The sequence below is a fragment of the Apus apus genome, chromosome 2 (genome assembly GCF_020740795.1).
Source record: "Apus apus isolate bApuApu2 chromosome 2, bApuApu2.pri.cur, whole genome shotgun sequence".
NCBI lineage: Eukaryota > Metazoa > Chordata > Aves > Apodiformes > Apodidae > Apus > Apus apus.
Genome location: NC_067283.1, coordinates 19,336,616 through 19,351,822, shown reverse-complemented (window position 1 = coordinate 19,351,822; position 15,207 = coordinate 19,336,616). Strand labels below are relative to the sequence as shown.

At 36.5% G+C, this 15,207-nt stretch overlaps 1 protein-coding gene across 3 annotated transcripts in view; it reads left to right on the top strand.

Moving 5' to 3' along the window:
• Positions 1-15,207, top strand: part of MLLT10 (MLLT10 histone lysine methyltransferase DOT1L cofactor) — a 118,486-nt gene that overhangs the window by 49,168 nt on the left and 54,111 nt on the right. For all 3 annotated transcript variants that reach the window (XM_051609630.1, XM_051609632.1, XM_051609633.1), the window contains 3 exons: positions 2,020-2,115; positions 8,219-8,474; positions 9,508-10,074. In XM_051609630.1, coding sequence (XP_051465590.1) covers positions 2,020-2,115; positions 8,219-8,474; positions 9,508-10,074 — 919 coding nt within the window. The remainder of the gene's footprint in view (positions 1-2,019; positions 2,116-8,218; positions 8,475-9,507; positions 10,075-15,207) is intronic.

Sequence of the window (15,207 nt, the reverse complement as noted above, 5' to 3'; positions counted from 1 at the left end):
TGCTAGCAGTGTTATTTTCAGTCCTTGTTAAGAGTAATTTTTGCCGTTTTTTCCTTACAGTAAAGCTCATAAGAGGTCAGACATTTGATACCATTACCCTCCCTAGGATGGTGGGTTTTCATTTGGCTTTCTGGATGGATGTTTATCTTAGTGAGCTGCTGCTGTGTTGCAGTGAGTTGTCCATGAAGGGTTAAGTGTTTGTTCTTTTTCTGGCAGTAGGGAAGATGGATAATTTAGGTGTCCTTTGACACAGACTTGATTGAAAGCTGTCATATTTGTTAAATACTGTATAAATTAATGTCCCTCTGTTATTCCTTTTCTGGATCCAAAAGTGGATATTTCACAATATGTATGAATCTTTGTATGAATCTTTATGGTGAGAAGAGGGTGGGTCTGCAAGGAATTGCTTTGTGGGAGCTCAGTCTCTTTATCTCAGCAGGTTGTTGCTGAAATTTTTATTCTTATTGGTGTAAAACCTGAGCATGCCTTTCAAAGGTTTTCCTGCAGGGAAATGTCCTCCAATTCTTTGATGTTATTTGCATCTGGAGTCAATTCACATTCAGAAGTAGGACTTCTGAACTTTCCTTAGGAAGAAAAAAGAAAAAGAAAAAGAAAAAAGAGATTGTTAGAGGAGGTATAACCTAAAAGAAGGAGAGAATTGTAGAGTTAAGGACAGCAGACATCCTGTGGATGAGATCTTTGTCTGCAGAAGGCCTTTGGGTGGGGTACCCCTCCAGTGGCTTTGAGTGGTAAGCTTTAACCTTGGTAAGCTGTCCTGGAAAACTTAGTGTTGATGTTTTGGATCTTGAAGAAGAATTTGACGTGGCTTAAAACATATTGTTTCCAGGTTCTTAGCTGTTTATGGCCCCTCTCCTCAATTTTTGTATCTCTCTGTCCTTGACACATACTTTTCTGTTGAGACTATTATCAAAGTGATTTTGGTACGTTAGAGAATATAATATGAAGTCCCTCTGACTGTTCATTTGATCAGAATTCTGTGTTTCTTTGTGTTTCAGACTAACTTAACACTGGAAATAGGAAGCCAACAGACAAGATTGTAAAACATGTTCATTTAAACATTTCCTATTGTTTACTGATAGTGTTGTGAAGTTTAAAGCATATTAAAGTTACTACCTCTTGTCTCCAAAATTACACATTAGAAAATTTGAGGGTGATTTGAATTTCCTAGTAAAATGATGAAAGCTAAAAAAATTCAGGCAATGACTTAGATTTCCATTTCATAGCTTCCTTCTTGAGGCTTGTTTGGCATTCAGTGAAATTGTTACTGAAGTTTATCCAAACATGTACACTGGTGATATCGTAATCTGGGTAATTAGCACTGAAGAAGGGCTTTTGGATCAACAGATTTGATGGATAGCATGGCAGTCTTGCCATAGATGCTTTTCTGGTGGTATGGGTAGCACTTCTGGGACTGTTATATTTAAGAAATTATTGAGAAGACTGTGCAGTGCATTTGAATTCCTCCTTTCCATATTTTTTTCATTTCTTTCAAATTTGTATTTCCCAGGTCTAAAAAGACCTAAACAATCTCCCCTCAAAAAAACCAACAACCGAAGAAAAACCAAACCCCAAAAAGAAAACAAAAACAGGCTTCTTGACCTAAAACTCCCTCAACAAATCTCTATTAGGTTTTGAACAACTGAAATCCTATTTTATGGTGTACATTATAGTAATTATGACACCTGAACTCTGTTTTTAATCCAGTTGCTTTTGTTGATTAATTGATTATTGGGAAGATGGATAATATTAACAACAGTGTATTCATAAATGCTGGCTATAATTGAAGAATTTCAGTTTGTGTATTTTGAAAGCAAATATAAATACTAAAGTTGCTTTTATAAGGTTGTATTACAAAAATTTCAAAACATTAATGTTGTTTCCATTAAAATAGGACAGGACATTATTTCCATCTCTCTAAATAATACTTGATGCTACATAAAGTGCGTTATGCTAAAGATGAAGCCAAACTTAGGTTATATTCTCTTATATAACTTCTAGAAATACAAAGAGAAGGATAAACACAAGCAAAAGTATAAGAAACAGTCGGAGTCCTCACCATCCTTGGTTCCATCTCTTACTGTAACTACAGAGAAAGTAAGTAAATGTTTTTCCTTCTCTTCCATTTAATTTGCTTATGTTGAAATTTCATTATGTAACCATTCCACTGCATATACAAGAACTTTAGAATGGCATAGATTCAATAATTACCAAGCACATGTGGTATTTTTTCCTATAATGTAAAATCCTAAAATAAGAAGTTTACCACATGAAGAAAGGCTTAGATTTTTGTAATTGAATAATGAGTGATTTAATGACCCCGATCAGGTGCCACTGATACTCCGGTAAGTTTTACTTCATTGATTTATGTTTAATAATTTGAGAAGTTTCATAAAATCTTTCCTTTGAAATTAGCTTGTGTGTGCTGAGCTGTCACTGAACCTGGAAGCATTTAAGCTGGTGATTATGAAATTACAGCTTATGCTTCATGTACTTGTAATATCATGTTGCCTTTTTAGCAGTCTGCTCTATTACGTTCTATGGTTGTCTTGTTAATGTGCTGGCAAATACATAACTCAAGGGACAACACAGAGGGTTAAATAATGACAGTTTTCATTGCACTCTACAAGAACTGCTTTTACTATCCACTAAAAAAAATGACACTAAAGATGGCATTACAGAGTGGGCAGCAGTTCTGAGAAATGGGTTTTCTGACTTCAAAGTTGGAAAACATTGACATCTGAGTCAGGGAATGGTAGTTTGAGTTAATTAGCCATCAGTAAGTAGAGCATTGTTTTTTAGCAAAGATGCTGACACTTGTGTTAGCTGTATGTAGCTTGGTTGCTGAGATGCAATATTCAACAAATGTGTCTGTCTGCATGTGGTACACCAAGACCTTGTCAAGACGGGGTAAAACAATCGAAACAACAACTTTCTGTAGTTCCTGGGAGAATTCCCTCAGCTAGTGGTATTAACTTCAAGAATCATCACCAAGAAAGTTAGTTTTTAGTATGCTTTGGATATTTCTTTATTGTCAATAGTAGGATTATTAACTTGAGGATGTCCCACTATTTGTGACTTATGCTTCTACTGATGCTTCTGATAAATTAGTCTTTATTCTGGTTCTGCTGTATTCTTTTTGATGTTGTTGTGTTAAGTGAGTCCTACTAGTCAGTGATTTTTCTGAAATTCCCAATAACTCTTTATTTAAAAAAAAAAAAAAAGGCAATTTGCTGCTTTGTTGTTTTGATCTGACATTGCAATCAGTGAGTGTGACAGTCTTTTGTTGAAATTAAGTTGTGCAACTCTTTGAATGGTACAGACTGGTCCATGTGAGTTGTTATTTCATTTTATTAATTTGTATTGAACATATTCCTCAAGTCTGAGACAACTAAAAAAATTCATAGCCTGTAAACAAGGCTTCTTGTGTGGGAACTTCCTTTAAAACCTACAGTTTTTGTTTTAAGTTTTGTGCTATGTATGATCTTACCTTTAATGAATTACATCCCTTTTGTATTTTGCTTATCATCATCATAAGTTTTAACAAAAAGTGATACTTCTCTGTGTATCATTTTTATATTTGTGTAGAAGCTAGAGAAAATACACTGGTTATTTTTGAGCCCTACCTATTAAAATATGCTTTTAACGCTGAAGGCATAGTTGAATAAGGTTTTTCTGCTAACCTGTAATTGTTTGATCTTCCTGGTCTTTTCCTAACTACAAGGTTTACAACTCAGTGGTGTAAACTACAGTAAGGTGAACAAGAGTAAAATCCCATTTTTAGCAGACCTCTCTTTTATCCAAGTATAAACTGAAATGGCCAAGATATCAGCCATACTATTAATCAAGATTGTACTGTATATGTATATATAGCAAGTAAAATATATTTTATAGTTAAGTCTGTAGGATTTATAATAGGAATATTTTAAATACTTTTATATTATTTTAAATACCTAATCCTCACCTCTCTGTAGTCTTAAAAATGTTAAAAAAGACAACATTACAAAAAAAAAGTTGCAAGTCCTATGGATGGTAGCAAGGTAGAACTAAAGCAAACACTAAAGAGAACAGACTCAAATTCTAGAACTTTAACTGAATTAAACTAAAAGAAGTATTAACTGGAATTTAAATACCAACATATGTCCTTTTAGTTTTCTTTTGTGTTAGTGTGTTCTGTGTTCCTCAAAAATCTGAATTTTAGTAATAGAACAAACTTTGTGTTCATCTGAAAGAAATATGTGGTTCAGAATATTCTATTAATATGTTATTTTTGTGTCCTTTTTACATAAGAGTTGTCACAATTGATTTGGGCTATTGTTGTCTTATTCACAGCAGTCTGTCTTTGCTGTGAAGACATTGTCTTATCATGGTAGGTAATCAATTCTGCTTCCACATTGTTCCTGTGAGGGGAACTGGAGTTTTAAATGATTTTCATTTTTTTTCCTCCTTTTAAAGAAGTTAAATCCTTTGTGATGCAGTGGTAAGGACCATTTATGCAGGTGATGCCTTAGAGGGTGTTTTTATCTGGATGAGTGACTTCTTAAAATAGATTAATGAAAGGCCGCAGAATAAGCTGTGGATTTACATTATGTGCATTACTATACTTGCCTGTTTTTTCTGCAAAATTTAATTCCAAGAAATATTACTAATGTTTCGGTCCAAATGCTGTGTTGAGATACAAGTATGGCATTTGAGAGGTGTTTTTGTGCATCCCTGTAACTCTCATCAGACACTGTTTAGCCTGGATCAGTTAAGTTTAAAATAAGAAATCGTTAACTGTTCTTTGATTGATGTTCTAACAAATTTTTTGCTTTTTGTTTGGGACATAGATACAAAATATTTTAAGAAGTACTAGAATAACTTAGGAATTTGAATTCTTTGCCTCTTCACATGAGGTTTTCTTCTGGCCTTCTTATTGGTTGGAAAACAACATCAGCCCTTTTTTTTAGTCCTGATAAAAGGCTTTGAGCTTTTGCTTTTATCTAGAGCTTAAAAATGGGTGTAGTTTAACAGATCTAGAAAAATACAGTTGTCACTTTTTTTTTTCCTTTTTTCCTTTTTTCTTTTTTTTTGGGGGGGGTGGGTTGAAGGGAGGACCGTTATTAATTAGAACTCCAAAACATTGATAGCCAGTAACTACTTTCTGTTTGCAGTATCTTTTATTTACAGCTGACTGAATTTTATCTGTAATAGTAGAGGGACAATGATAACCCTCCTCAGTTCACTCTTATCAGCCCAACCTGGTTCTCAAGGGAGTTGCTCAGATCTTACCACAGTGGGATGCAGAAGAAAATGAAAAGAGTAGGGAAATATCTATTAGGTATGACTGAAAATCAGTATCCTGCAGCAGTGTTGAGGCTGTGGGCTGTGGGGTATTCATGTGCATGTCTGTTGATGTGTGTGTTCTGCCCACCACCCCCCCCCCCCCCCAGTCCCCTCCCCCCTTGGACCATGCTCTTGCCATCTGACATTTTTATGGAGGGTCCTTCTTTACTCTGTGCAGGGATGCTACCCTATGCATCTATATTGGGGCTAAAGGCTTCTCAGGCCTTGGGATGCACTGTGTATAGCAAGAATGGTTATTACGCCTTTACCATAAAATGAAAGCTTTCCCAGAAGTTTTAAGGCTTGGTACAGATGGGTGGTGTAACTCTTCAGGGCGCACAGAGTGATATATGGGGTGGCATAAAAATGACACTAGCTCTCTGAGCAGCAAGCTGGCAATGTGAAAGTGTGCTTCATGGGGAACAAAACCCCCTACAACCTGGCTGATGGGAAGCATACCCTCATAAACAAAAAGTTAGCTTGATAATTTCACTAGCAAATACTGATTGAATTTTGAGAACAGGTTTAACATTCATTAAACAGTCAAGTCCTCCCAGATAAACTAGGGAATGGAGTTGGGTGACAGCATCAGGGGAATCTCCTTTTTAGGGATATCTGTACTAAAATGAAGGAAAACTGCTGACTGCAGTGTGAGCAGAGAAGGGAGGAGCCTCAAGTAGTGTATGCCATTTAAAAAGCACCTGCTGGGAGAGAAGCCCAGGGGATGCAGGGCCAGGGAGGTTGAGGGGCTGCAGGGGCTGAAGCTAGTCAGTAAATAAATAAAGGTGTTCTGCCTCTGTCCTCAGATCCTGGCTCCCTGCCAGTCTCACCCTCCTAACCTCAAAAAAACCCCAAAGCAAACAAGCAATCTACCTTTGCGATAGTATATGAATTTTTTTCCAAGACATTTCTGTTATGCCATTGTCATTCAGAACTTCGTGTTTTAGAAAATCAGTGTTCAATGGTGAGTAGGTTATTGTATTAACCAATTAACTTATTAATGTAAAGTTTGGGCTGCAGTTTTACCTTACATCCTATTGCATGTATTGTGGATTCACAAAGCCATTGATGTCTGTGTATCTGGTTTAGGGTACCTTGTTGCAATTAACTCCTTAGAGTAAGGAATATAGTCTGTGAAAAAAAATACTGACCGGATGATACCAATTTTGCTTTGCGTAGGGTGTATGGCATCATATTAGCATTCAAGATCTTCTCAGTAAGCATGTAGATTTCAGTATACCTTACAGCACCTTCTGAAAGAATAATACATGTTGGAGCCAAACTTTCAAATCCAGATGTGCATGCATGTTCTCCAGAATCTGCTAAGAGCAGGATTCAAGATTGCAGTCGAAGTATATGCAAATGAATGCCTACTTGTCATGTCTAAGCCTGGACAGTCTGTAGTGATATGTTAAACTCTTAATTTCCCTTTAAAATAAATAAACAAAATTCCTGCACTAATGGAGAAGAGGTACTAGGTAACATCAAACTACAGTTATTGATACCTATAAAGAATTACCTTAGCAATTAGTATTCAACTGAGTAGATGGAATTAGGAAAGGAAGGAGTTGGCTAAGAGGAGAAATCCTAGAGAAAGCCTGACTTTTGGTTTGGGTTACTACACGTTGTTGTGTGACCATTAAGGTCACGGGCAAACAGACTCAACTTGGGGAAAAAATAATAATTTAATTTCACATTAATCAAACACACACAGGACACAGACAACACAGAGAGCAGGGCTTGCATATGTTACCCCATCCATCCCTTCTTCCTGGGCCCAAATCACTTTGTTCCCGGTTTCTCTCCCTCCTTCCCCCCAGCGACACAGGGGACAGGGGATGGGGTTTAGAGTCAGTTCACAGGCTGGTGGTTCTTGCCGTGCTATCCTCCTCAGGAAGAAGGATTCCTTACAGTCCTTCCCTGCTTCCCCACAGGGTCCCTCCCATGGGAGAGAGTCCTCCACGAACCTCTCCTTCATGAGTCCTTCCCACGAGGTCCGGAGCTGCTCCAGCCTGGGCTTCCCATAGAGTCAGGGGCTGCTTTGGGAACAAACTCCCCTGGCACCAGGGTCTTCCACAGCTGTGTAATCAATTTACTGGCATCAAATCCAGTGGTCACAAAATCCAAGTCCACTGGCCAAGTTCACCTCTCCTGATGCCTTCAGGGAATGTTCCACCACGTTCCTCCATGAGTGCAGGGGGACAGCTGTCATCTCGCCATGGGTTGCAGGGAAATTTCTGCTCGGTCACCTTCTTCCCCGTCTTCCTCACCAACCACCAGTACCGCTCTCCTTCCCCAACACAGCTCTTCCCCTTTAAGTGCTCTTCTGCTCAGGTGTTGGAGCCCTTCTTTCGTATGTTAATCGCTGAGACGCATCTATTGTCCCTCTAATGGCTCCTCGGCTGGGTTTGGAGCGGAGGAGCTTCTCATCTTAGCAGAGCCGCTCCTGGGGCCCTTCCCCTGCTACCAAAAAACCCACCAAACCAGAACACAAATGTCTGGAAACTCTTTGTTCAAATGACCCAAATTTGAACCACTGCTTCTTAACTCGGGTCAAGTGACACATCAGTTTCAGGAAAACTGAGCGTACGTGTGTACTTTGTAATAGTTCAAAAAGTTAACTACTAAACTTAACTGTCAACCAAAGCTGACTACCTTTCTGTGCATTGTTTCCACAAAGTGAAGTTTTATGCTCTTCACTTGTTTGCTGAAAATCGGAACGATTCAGTTTATGTAGCTGTTGTTGTTGTCAGTTATCTTAGTATTTTAACACCTCTACTTTATTTGAAAGAATGTGTTCTTTTTAACAGTTCTTTTATTATGTTTGTTTATGTGACCTATGTCTTTTCTCTTATTTCTTTTCTCAAAATGCTAGACATACACAAGCACTAGCAACAACTCCATGTCAGGCTCCTTGAAGCGGTTGGAGGATACTACAGCTCGATTTACAAATGCAAATTTCCAGGAAGTTTCTACACACGTTTCAAGTGGAAAAGATTCTTCAGAGGCTAGAGGGTCAGAGAACAAAGGGAAGAAATCTGCAGGTCACAGCTCAGGTCAGAGGGGAAGAAAGCCTGGTGCTGGAAGAAATCCAGGGACAACTGTGACTGCAGCTAGCCCTTTCCAGCAAGGTATTAATTGTTACGCTGTAACACAGCTTCTGCATTGCCATGATTTAGAAATATTACATATTTAAAACTTGAAAAGTAGTTAATCCTTTATCTTCAGTGAGAATTTTGTTTTTGGGAAAAAATAAGGTTTTTTTAATGGAAAAAATGTTCATTGTCATAACGTGGAAAAGAAGGCCGTGCATCTTTAAAGGGCAAAACTGGTGCTTATGTTTAGACTGTTAAGATTTCTCTTTAACTGCTAAACCAGAAGTTTCTTTATTGCTGAAAAGTTAGTCTGGGGTAAACTTTAACATACGAATTTGAGTCTAGGGGTCTTTCTATATACCACCTATATACAATTACTAAATTTCAGTGAATGTAGATGTTTTTATTTCCTAAGTGTGCTTCATTTTCTGACTTGCATGCACTAACATAGACATGAAATGACTGCATTCCAAATATTACAGAAGCAGTGTGATTCTGTTACACAAAAGATCTTTATGATTCTCTGACAGTGCTAAAGAAGTCTTAAAATGCCAGTTTTGTATGCTTTCCTCATCTTCTGTCCTTTTGAGAAGTACCACTTCTGTGAAACACAACCACAGCCAGGGTCGATTATGAGCAATTGCTGTTCCCTTGACCTATGTCAGACCCTTGATTTAGGTAGAATGGTAAGGAGCATTGCAGAGATAGTGTAGATGTGATCATAGCATGTTTCTATCATCTACCTTCTTAAAAAAAACCTGCTCTGACTTGCACCAAGCATTTCGTGTGGCTTCAAAACATAAGGGATGTCAAAGTTACCTATGCAGCAAAGTTGTTATTCTTCTTTTATTAATTTTCATCTTGTCTGTACACCAAATTCAAATCTGAATCTCATACTGAAGATCAGCAGGAGAAGCAATGAGATAACTTAAAAACAAGTTATTCAGCTCTTGTAACACTTTTTCTGAAGTCCTTGCACTTTAAAGTTATGTGTTCTAAGATCTTAATCTTTCCAATCAGTTTTAATAAACTATAGGAAAAAATAATTGTACTTCTCTTTCTTTTTTAGGTAGCTTTTTGGGCACTCCTGGGAGCATAAAGTCATCTTCTGGAAGTTCAGTTCAGTCTCCCCAGGATTTTTTGAGTTTCACAGACACAGATCTGCGAAGTGACAGTTTCATGCATTCTCAACAGGCTTCCTCAACCAAAGATGTACATAAAGGAGAGACTGGGAGTCAAGAGGGGAGTGTCAATTGTTTCACTTCCTTAATTGGTATCCCTTCGTCATCAGCTGTTTCCCAATCTAAAAACTTTGACAGCTCACCTGGAGACATAAGTAATTCAAGCCTTACTTCTACAGCGTACAAACGAGCTCAAACTTCTGGAATAGAAGAAGAAACTGTAACAGAGAAGAAACGGAAAGGAAATAAACAAAGTAAACATGGGCCTGGTAGACCCAAAGGAAATAAAAGTCAAGAAAGTATTTCCCATCTTTCAGTTTCTTCTGCTTCCCCAACATCATCTGTGGCTTCTGCTGCAGGAAGTGTGACAAGCTCTGGTCTTCAGAAATCTCCTACTTTGCTCAGGAATGGAAGTTTACAAAGTCTTAGTGTTGGCTCATCTCCAGTGGGTTCAGGTAGGAATTTATTTATTTATTTATTTATTTATTTTCTTTTACTTCAAATTATGTCAGTTGTTTTAGCCATAATTCTGACTGTGCTTTTGAAAATCAGAGTATTGTTTAATGGGTATTGGAAGTTGCATTGGGAAAAAAGTAAGAATTAGAATATGACTGTGGGAAGAGTAAGTTCCATTCCACGTGTAGGTGCCATTGTGCTGTAGGTGGCTGTGGTAGATTGACCTATATGCTCTATAAATGCAGGTTTTGAGGCTATAGGGGAAAAAATAAGTTGCATGAAAATAGTTTATTTGGAAATCACATGTGATGGGTTTAGCTAAAGTAAGTGATAGTTTATACAGACTGTATTGTCTGTATGTTCTGCAATGTAGAGAAAACAAAATCCGTACTCAAGCATGTCAGCTGTGCTGAGTATGCACCATTCCCCACAGCACCTCCATTATTTTTTTCTCAATTTAGCTTAATTAAAAATCAGAATGTTTACATGGAGAGTTACCAGTTTAAACACATAAAAGGGTATTCTGAATCTGGACCCCTGTGCAGACAGATGACATGTTCATATTCTTTGTGTGCTTTTTAGCATTCAAATTGGCTGGTTTGTTCTTCCTCTGTTCTAAATGTGATATGCATTTCTGCGAGATGCTTTCAGTTCCTGGTAAACCTGTGTGTGGCATGACCTTGCAGAATACTGTAGCTACCAAAGTCTTTGTTGCTTTGAAGTTGCTTTTGAGGCCTTGTGTTTGGATTAAAAAAAAAAAAAAAAAAAAAATCCTAACTATCAGGTACCTTGTTTTTGGAACTTTAAATTTTAATATCTTTGTTGTTCTAGTGGATTTTTTATTATTTTTTTCCTCTTTTTGGGGGAAGGAGAAATGGGACCTGAATATTTGGTTGTGGGTAGGTTTTATGTTTTTATATTGTATATTTTCATTGTAAAAGCAAGAGATACTTAAAAAATATACCTGCTTCAAGAGATAAGAAGCCTCATATTTGTTTCAGGAGAAGGCAGGTACTTAAAAACTTGATCTCAGAACCATGTTTTAAAAAATCTTTGTTAAATATAGTAAAGTGATTGTTTTTATTACAGGTGGTAATGGCAACTATATTAAAACATATTTTTACTGTCCATGTATTTGATTAAAGTGCAATGAAATACCCCATGCTAACCTTGTATCTGTATTGGATAGAGATCATCCAACAGATTTAGATCAGTGTTTGGATTATTTTAATAAAAACCTTCTTATTCTTATATGAAACCTTTGAGATGGATTACATACTGTTGTAGTTGGAACAACAGATAGAAGTACAATTGAATGACCCTTGTTTCCCACCTTGTATTCGTCTTAGAATATTCTGGTCTAGTCAGCTTCTAGAACAGACCTTTCCCTGGCCAAGTGTCTTTGCTTCCTTTGTCCTCTTTTACAACTCACTCTTCCATCTATAAAATGCAGTGAATATTTTAAACTCCTTTTGTAAAAAGCTTTGAAATTAACAGATGGAAAAAATGGGTAGGTTTTGTCACTTTTATCATGGTATTCAGCCTATAATGTCACCTATGTTGAGTGTACTTAAATTCTTGCTAGAAAGCTTTAGACCTATCCTGCAAGCCAGTGATGTTTTCTGAAGGTGCAAAAGAATGTGAATGAAAAACAAGCACACATCATAAACAAAACCACTCCAACAAAAACCCGAAAATCCAAAGAAGCAAAACCAGATAGGATGTCTTTGCCTTCAAGCATGAGCTCTAAATTAATTCACAAACTTCAGCTTGAGCATATTCTTTTAATGTGCTCTTCTGCTTGATTTCCCCTCTTTCTTATGGTTGCAGTCCTGCTTTCCTCACTTCATCGTAAGCATTTTCTGGGTTTAGCAGTCAGTTTACAACTTAGTTACAATGAGGAAAGGCATATGAGTATTATCAGAAACATACATTTTCTCAGGTAAGATATGCTGATGTTTCTCTTTGAAATGTCTCTGTATTGTCTAGTAACAAAATCTGACAAGTGTAAACTATTTGACCCAAAACCCCAAATAAGATTTTGTGCATGTAAATGTCATGAGAGAAAAATGCAGTGGAAGTCAAGCAAAAAAGTTTTTACTGACTCTTACTTGAAACTGCCTTTTTACTTCAAAGAAGCAGAATCAGGAATATCTTAGACTGTATTAAACAGAGCTTTTGAGGCACTTAGAAAAAAAAATTAACCTTCTTAACTGCAGCTATCTAAAACTACATTTTTTTTTCATAAGAGTACTTGCTGAGATCCATAAAAATAATGAAAATCATCACTTCACAGATGTATGAGAATCCTATTCACAGTTAATGTTCAAATCAGATGAAATGTGAAGGAAAGCTTATTTTAAAAGGTAATGCAAATTTGTATGCTATTTATATATCATTAAATGTCTTCCGTAAAACTTTAAATCTGACTAAGTACTGGTTCTCTCGAAATTTTTTTCCACTCCACAGAACTTCTTTTCCTGCTTAATAAGAACTGAGATATACCATGAGTAGTACAAGGCTATGTAATTAAAAGCTGTCACAACACATGCACTTAGGTTGCTTTACAGTTGCCACACAACTAAACTGATACTTTTAAAATTTGAGTGCCTGAATGTCCAGTCTTAATGCTCTTTATAGTTTTTTCTGAAATGTATTTATAATCCAATAGGAAACACTGTATACATTACTTTAATAATATACTCAAAAGAATGCTTTTTTTTAAAAAACAATATTTATTTGGTAGGATAATAAGGGATTTTTATATTAAATCAACATTTTTCTGTCCCTGATTAAAAAAAAAAAAAGCAAAAAAAAAAAAGCAGCTTCTTTAGTCAGTAACAGCTTATTTACAAACCATACATATTTCTACTGGAGAGTCACAAGCACTTATGCTTGTTGTCTTAGAAGATTTAAGTTGGTTGTCAGTGGGAGTTAGATAAAGCTGATAGGTTCCCCAAAATGGGACTGGTCTTTGGAGTGGTTTCCAGGTTTTTTAGTAAGTGAGGGTTTAGTCTGAAATCTACGATTTTATAGAGCTATTTAAATGTTTAAGTCACACTAGTTATTTTCTCAGAATTAAGTTCATTCTGGACATCCTTCTAGGGAATATTAGTTAAAAATTTCTAGTCCAAAGTATTGCAAAGCAGTGATTCCTTCTGCCAGAGGTTTTTGTTTTTTTCTTTTCACAACAGTGGTGATTAAAAAGAGAAAACTTTCATCCAGGAATTGAAAGAGATCAGTAGCATCTTGTCCCAATTGTTTTGTCTCATGATAGTAGGTTCTAAGATCACATGTTTCTTTTATTATACTTGCACTGTATTTCTGCAGTAGCGCAGAAACTAATAAGGTGGCAGGAAGAAGAAAAAATACAGTTATGGCAAATAACTGATACCTTCTCTTTTTTTTTCTGGCAAGGAATTTGTGCAGGCTCTGGCTCCCCTTTTTTGTAGTACACTCCAGAACATGAATAACTTTTTGAGAACTCGCATCCCACAGCAATAGGGAAAAAAGACTTTATGTGATGTACAGTATCTTCTGATTTTTGTGTAGTGTGCAGCAAGGTGAAATGAAAAGCAATCAAGTGTCAGAAGTAAACTGAAATTTCTGTTTTATGGTAGATAGAGTTCTTGCACAGTTAGCTTCAAGTTCTGCATGGATACTTGCTGCTGGAAGAATTACAATGCTTCTTTGTTCTTTCACAATCTGTTCTTAATTTCAATTGTACAAAAAATCATATACTATAAACTTCAGTTGTTAAGGCCTTCCAGGGTCCATTTGCTTCAAAATTTTAATTTTTGCATAGTTAATTTTATGCCCTTACAAGTGCTGTGAACCCTACAAGAGCTTATACAGCAATTCTTTTTTTTCCATAAGAAGATTGGAGAAGGTTAAATAACAAACTGGGCCTTGAAATGGTTAGCCCATTCTTTCATCACCCTTGCTGTGCCCATCTTCTGAAATTCCTGTGTCGCAACTGAGGCAACCTCAATTTGTCTTCCAACATTTTTATATCTACATCCTGTATATCCTACCCTTGACCAGTCTTAAGTATCCTCTGACTGGTAACGCTATTCAGTTTTATTCTACTTTCTCATCTGAGTGATGAAGCTTCTGCCAACTGTTATACTCCTGTGCAAGGAGATGGTCTCGCTGTTGAGCTTGTTGTCATACTGATGATGTAAGAGAACTCTGAGCTTCTAACTAGATGAGTAACTTGAAATTATTCTCATTGAGATACCAAGTCTGTCACAGCTTATGTTAAATCTTTATGATGTTAGTTTAAACTCCTCTGTAGTTTTGACTGACTATATCTGTTGGGAGAAGTAGTTTAGACAAAATTATTCTGAAACAGTTTGTGCCATTCCGTTTATCTACTAGGTGCCCTAGAAGCTGAAGCAGAAAAAAAAGTCTTGCTGTGTTAAATAGCCAATCTGTATTCCAGAGGAGATAGAATAGAAAGGAAAAAATTATACTAAAAGATACCAATGACCTTCTAGGACTAAGCAAAAGGTGTAGAAAGCACTCGTGTGCTCTCTTGTGCAGAGAATTTAATTCTTCATATTTGAGGCTCAATAGAAATGATGTTGGTTTGATACAAGATTAAAATGTTAAACTTGATGATAGTTGGTGTAGAAAGCGTGAAGACATTAATCAAGTAATCGGGAAGAAATCATGAGGTAGTAGAAGCTTATGAAAACAGGGAGTATTGTGGAATGCGACCCCCAATCAATGTTCTTAACCAGGTATTATTAGCAGTCACAGTCAGAAGTAAAAAATTGGCAATTCCTGATGCTTAGTACCCAATTTTCATGTTTTTAAACTGTCAGTTGTAAATGTCAGTAAGTCTTTAAAACTTGTGAAGTTGTAGGACACTGTTGAGTTAATTTTACGTAAGTAGGATGTGTCTGATATAAGAAAGAAAGATGTTAAGAGGTGTAAAGATGTAATGATTAATGGTGATTAAAGGTAACTTATTGGAGTTTTTTTGGTACTTCTAAAATAAAAGCAGTGGCATAGTAGATGTCTACATTTCAATTGATAGAGCGTGACATTTTAAATAAAGACCTGTAATGTCAGGAAGTTGACAAGCCTTTGCATTAAATGTCGTTAATTGCTAAGTTTCAATTTGA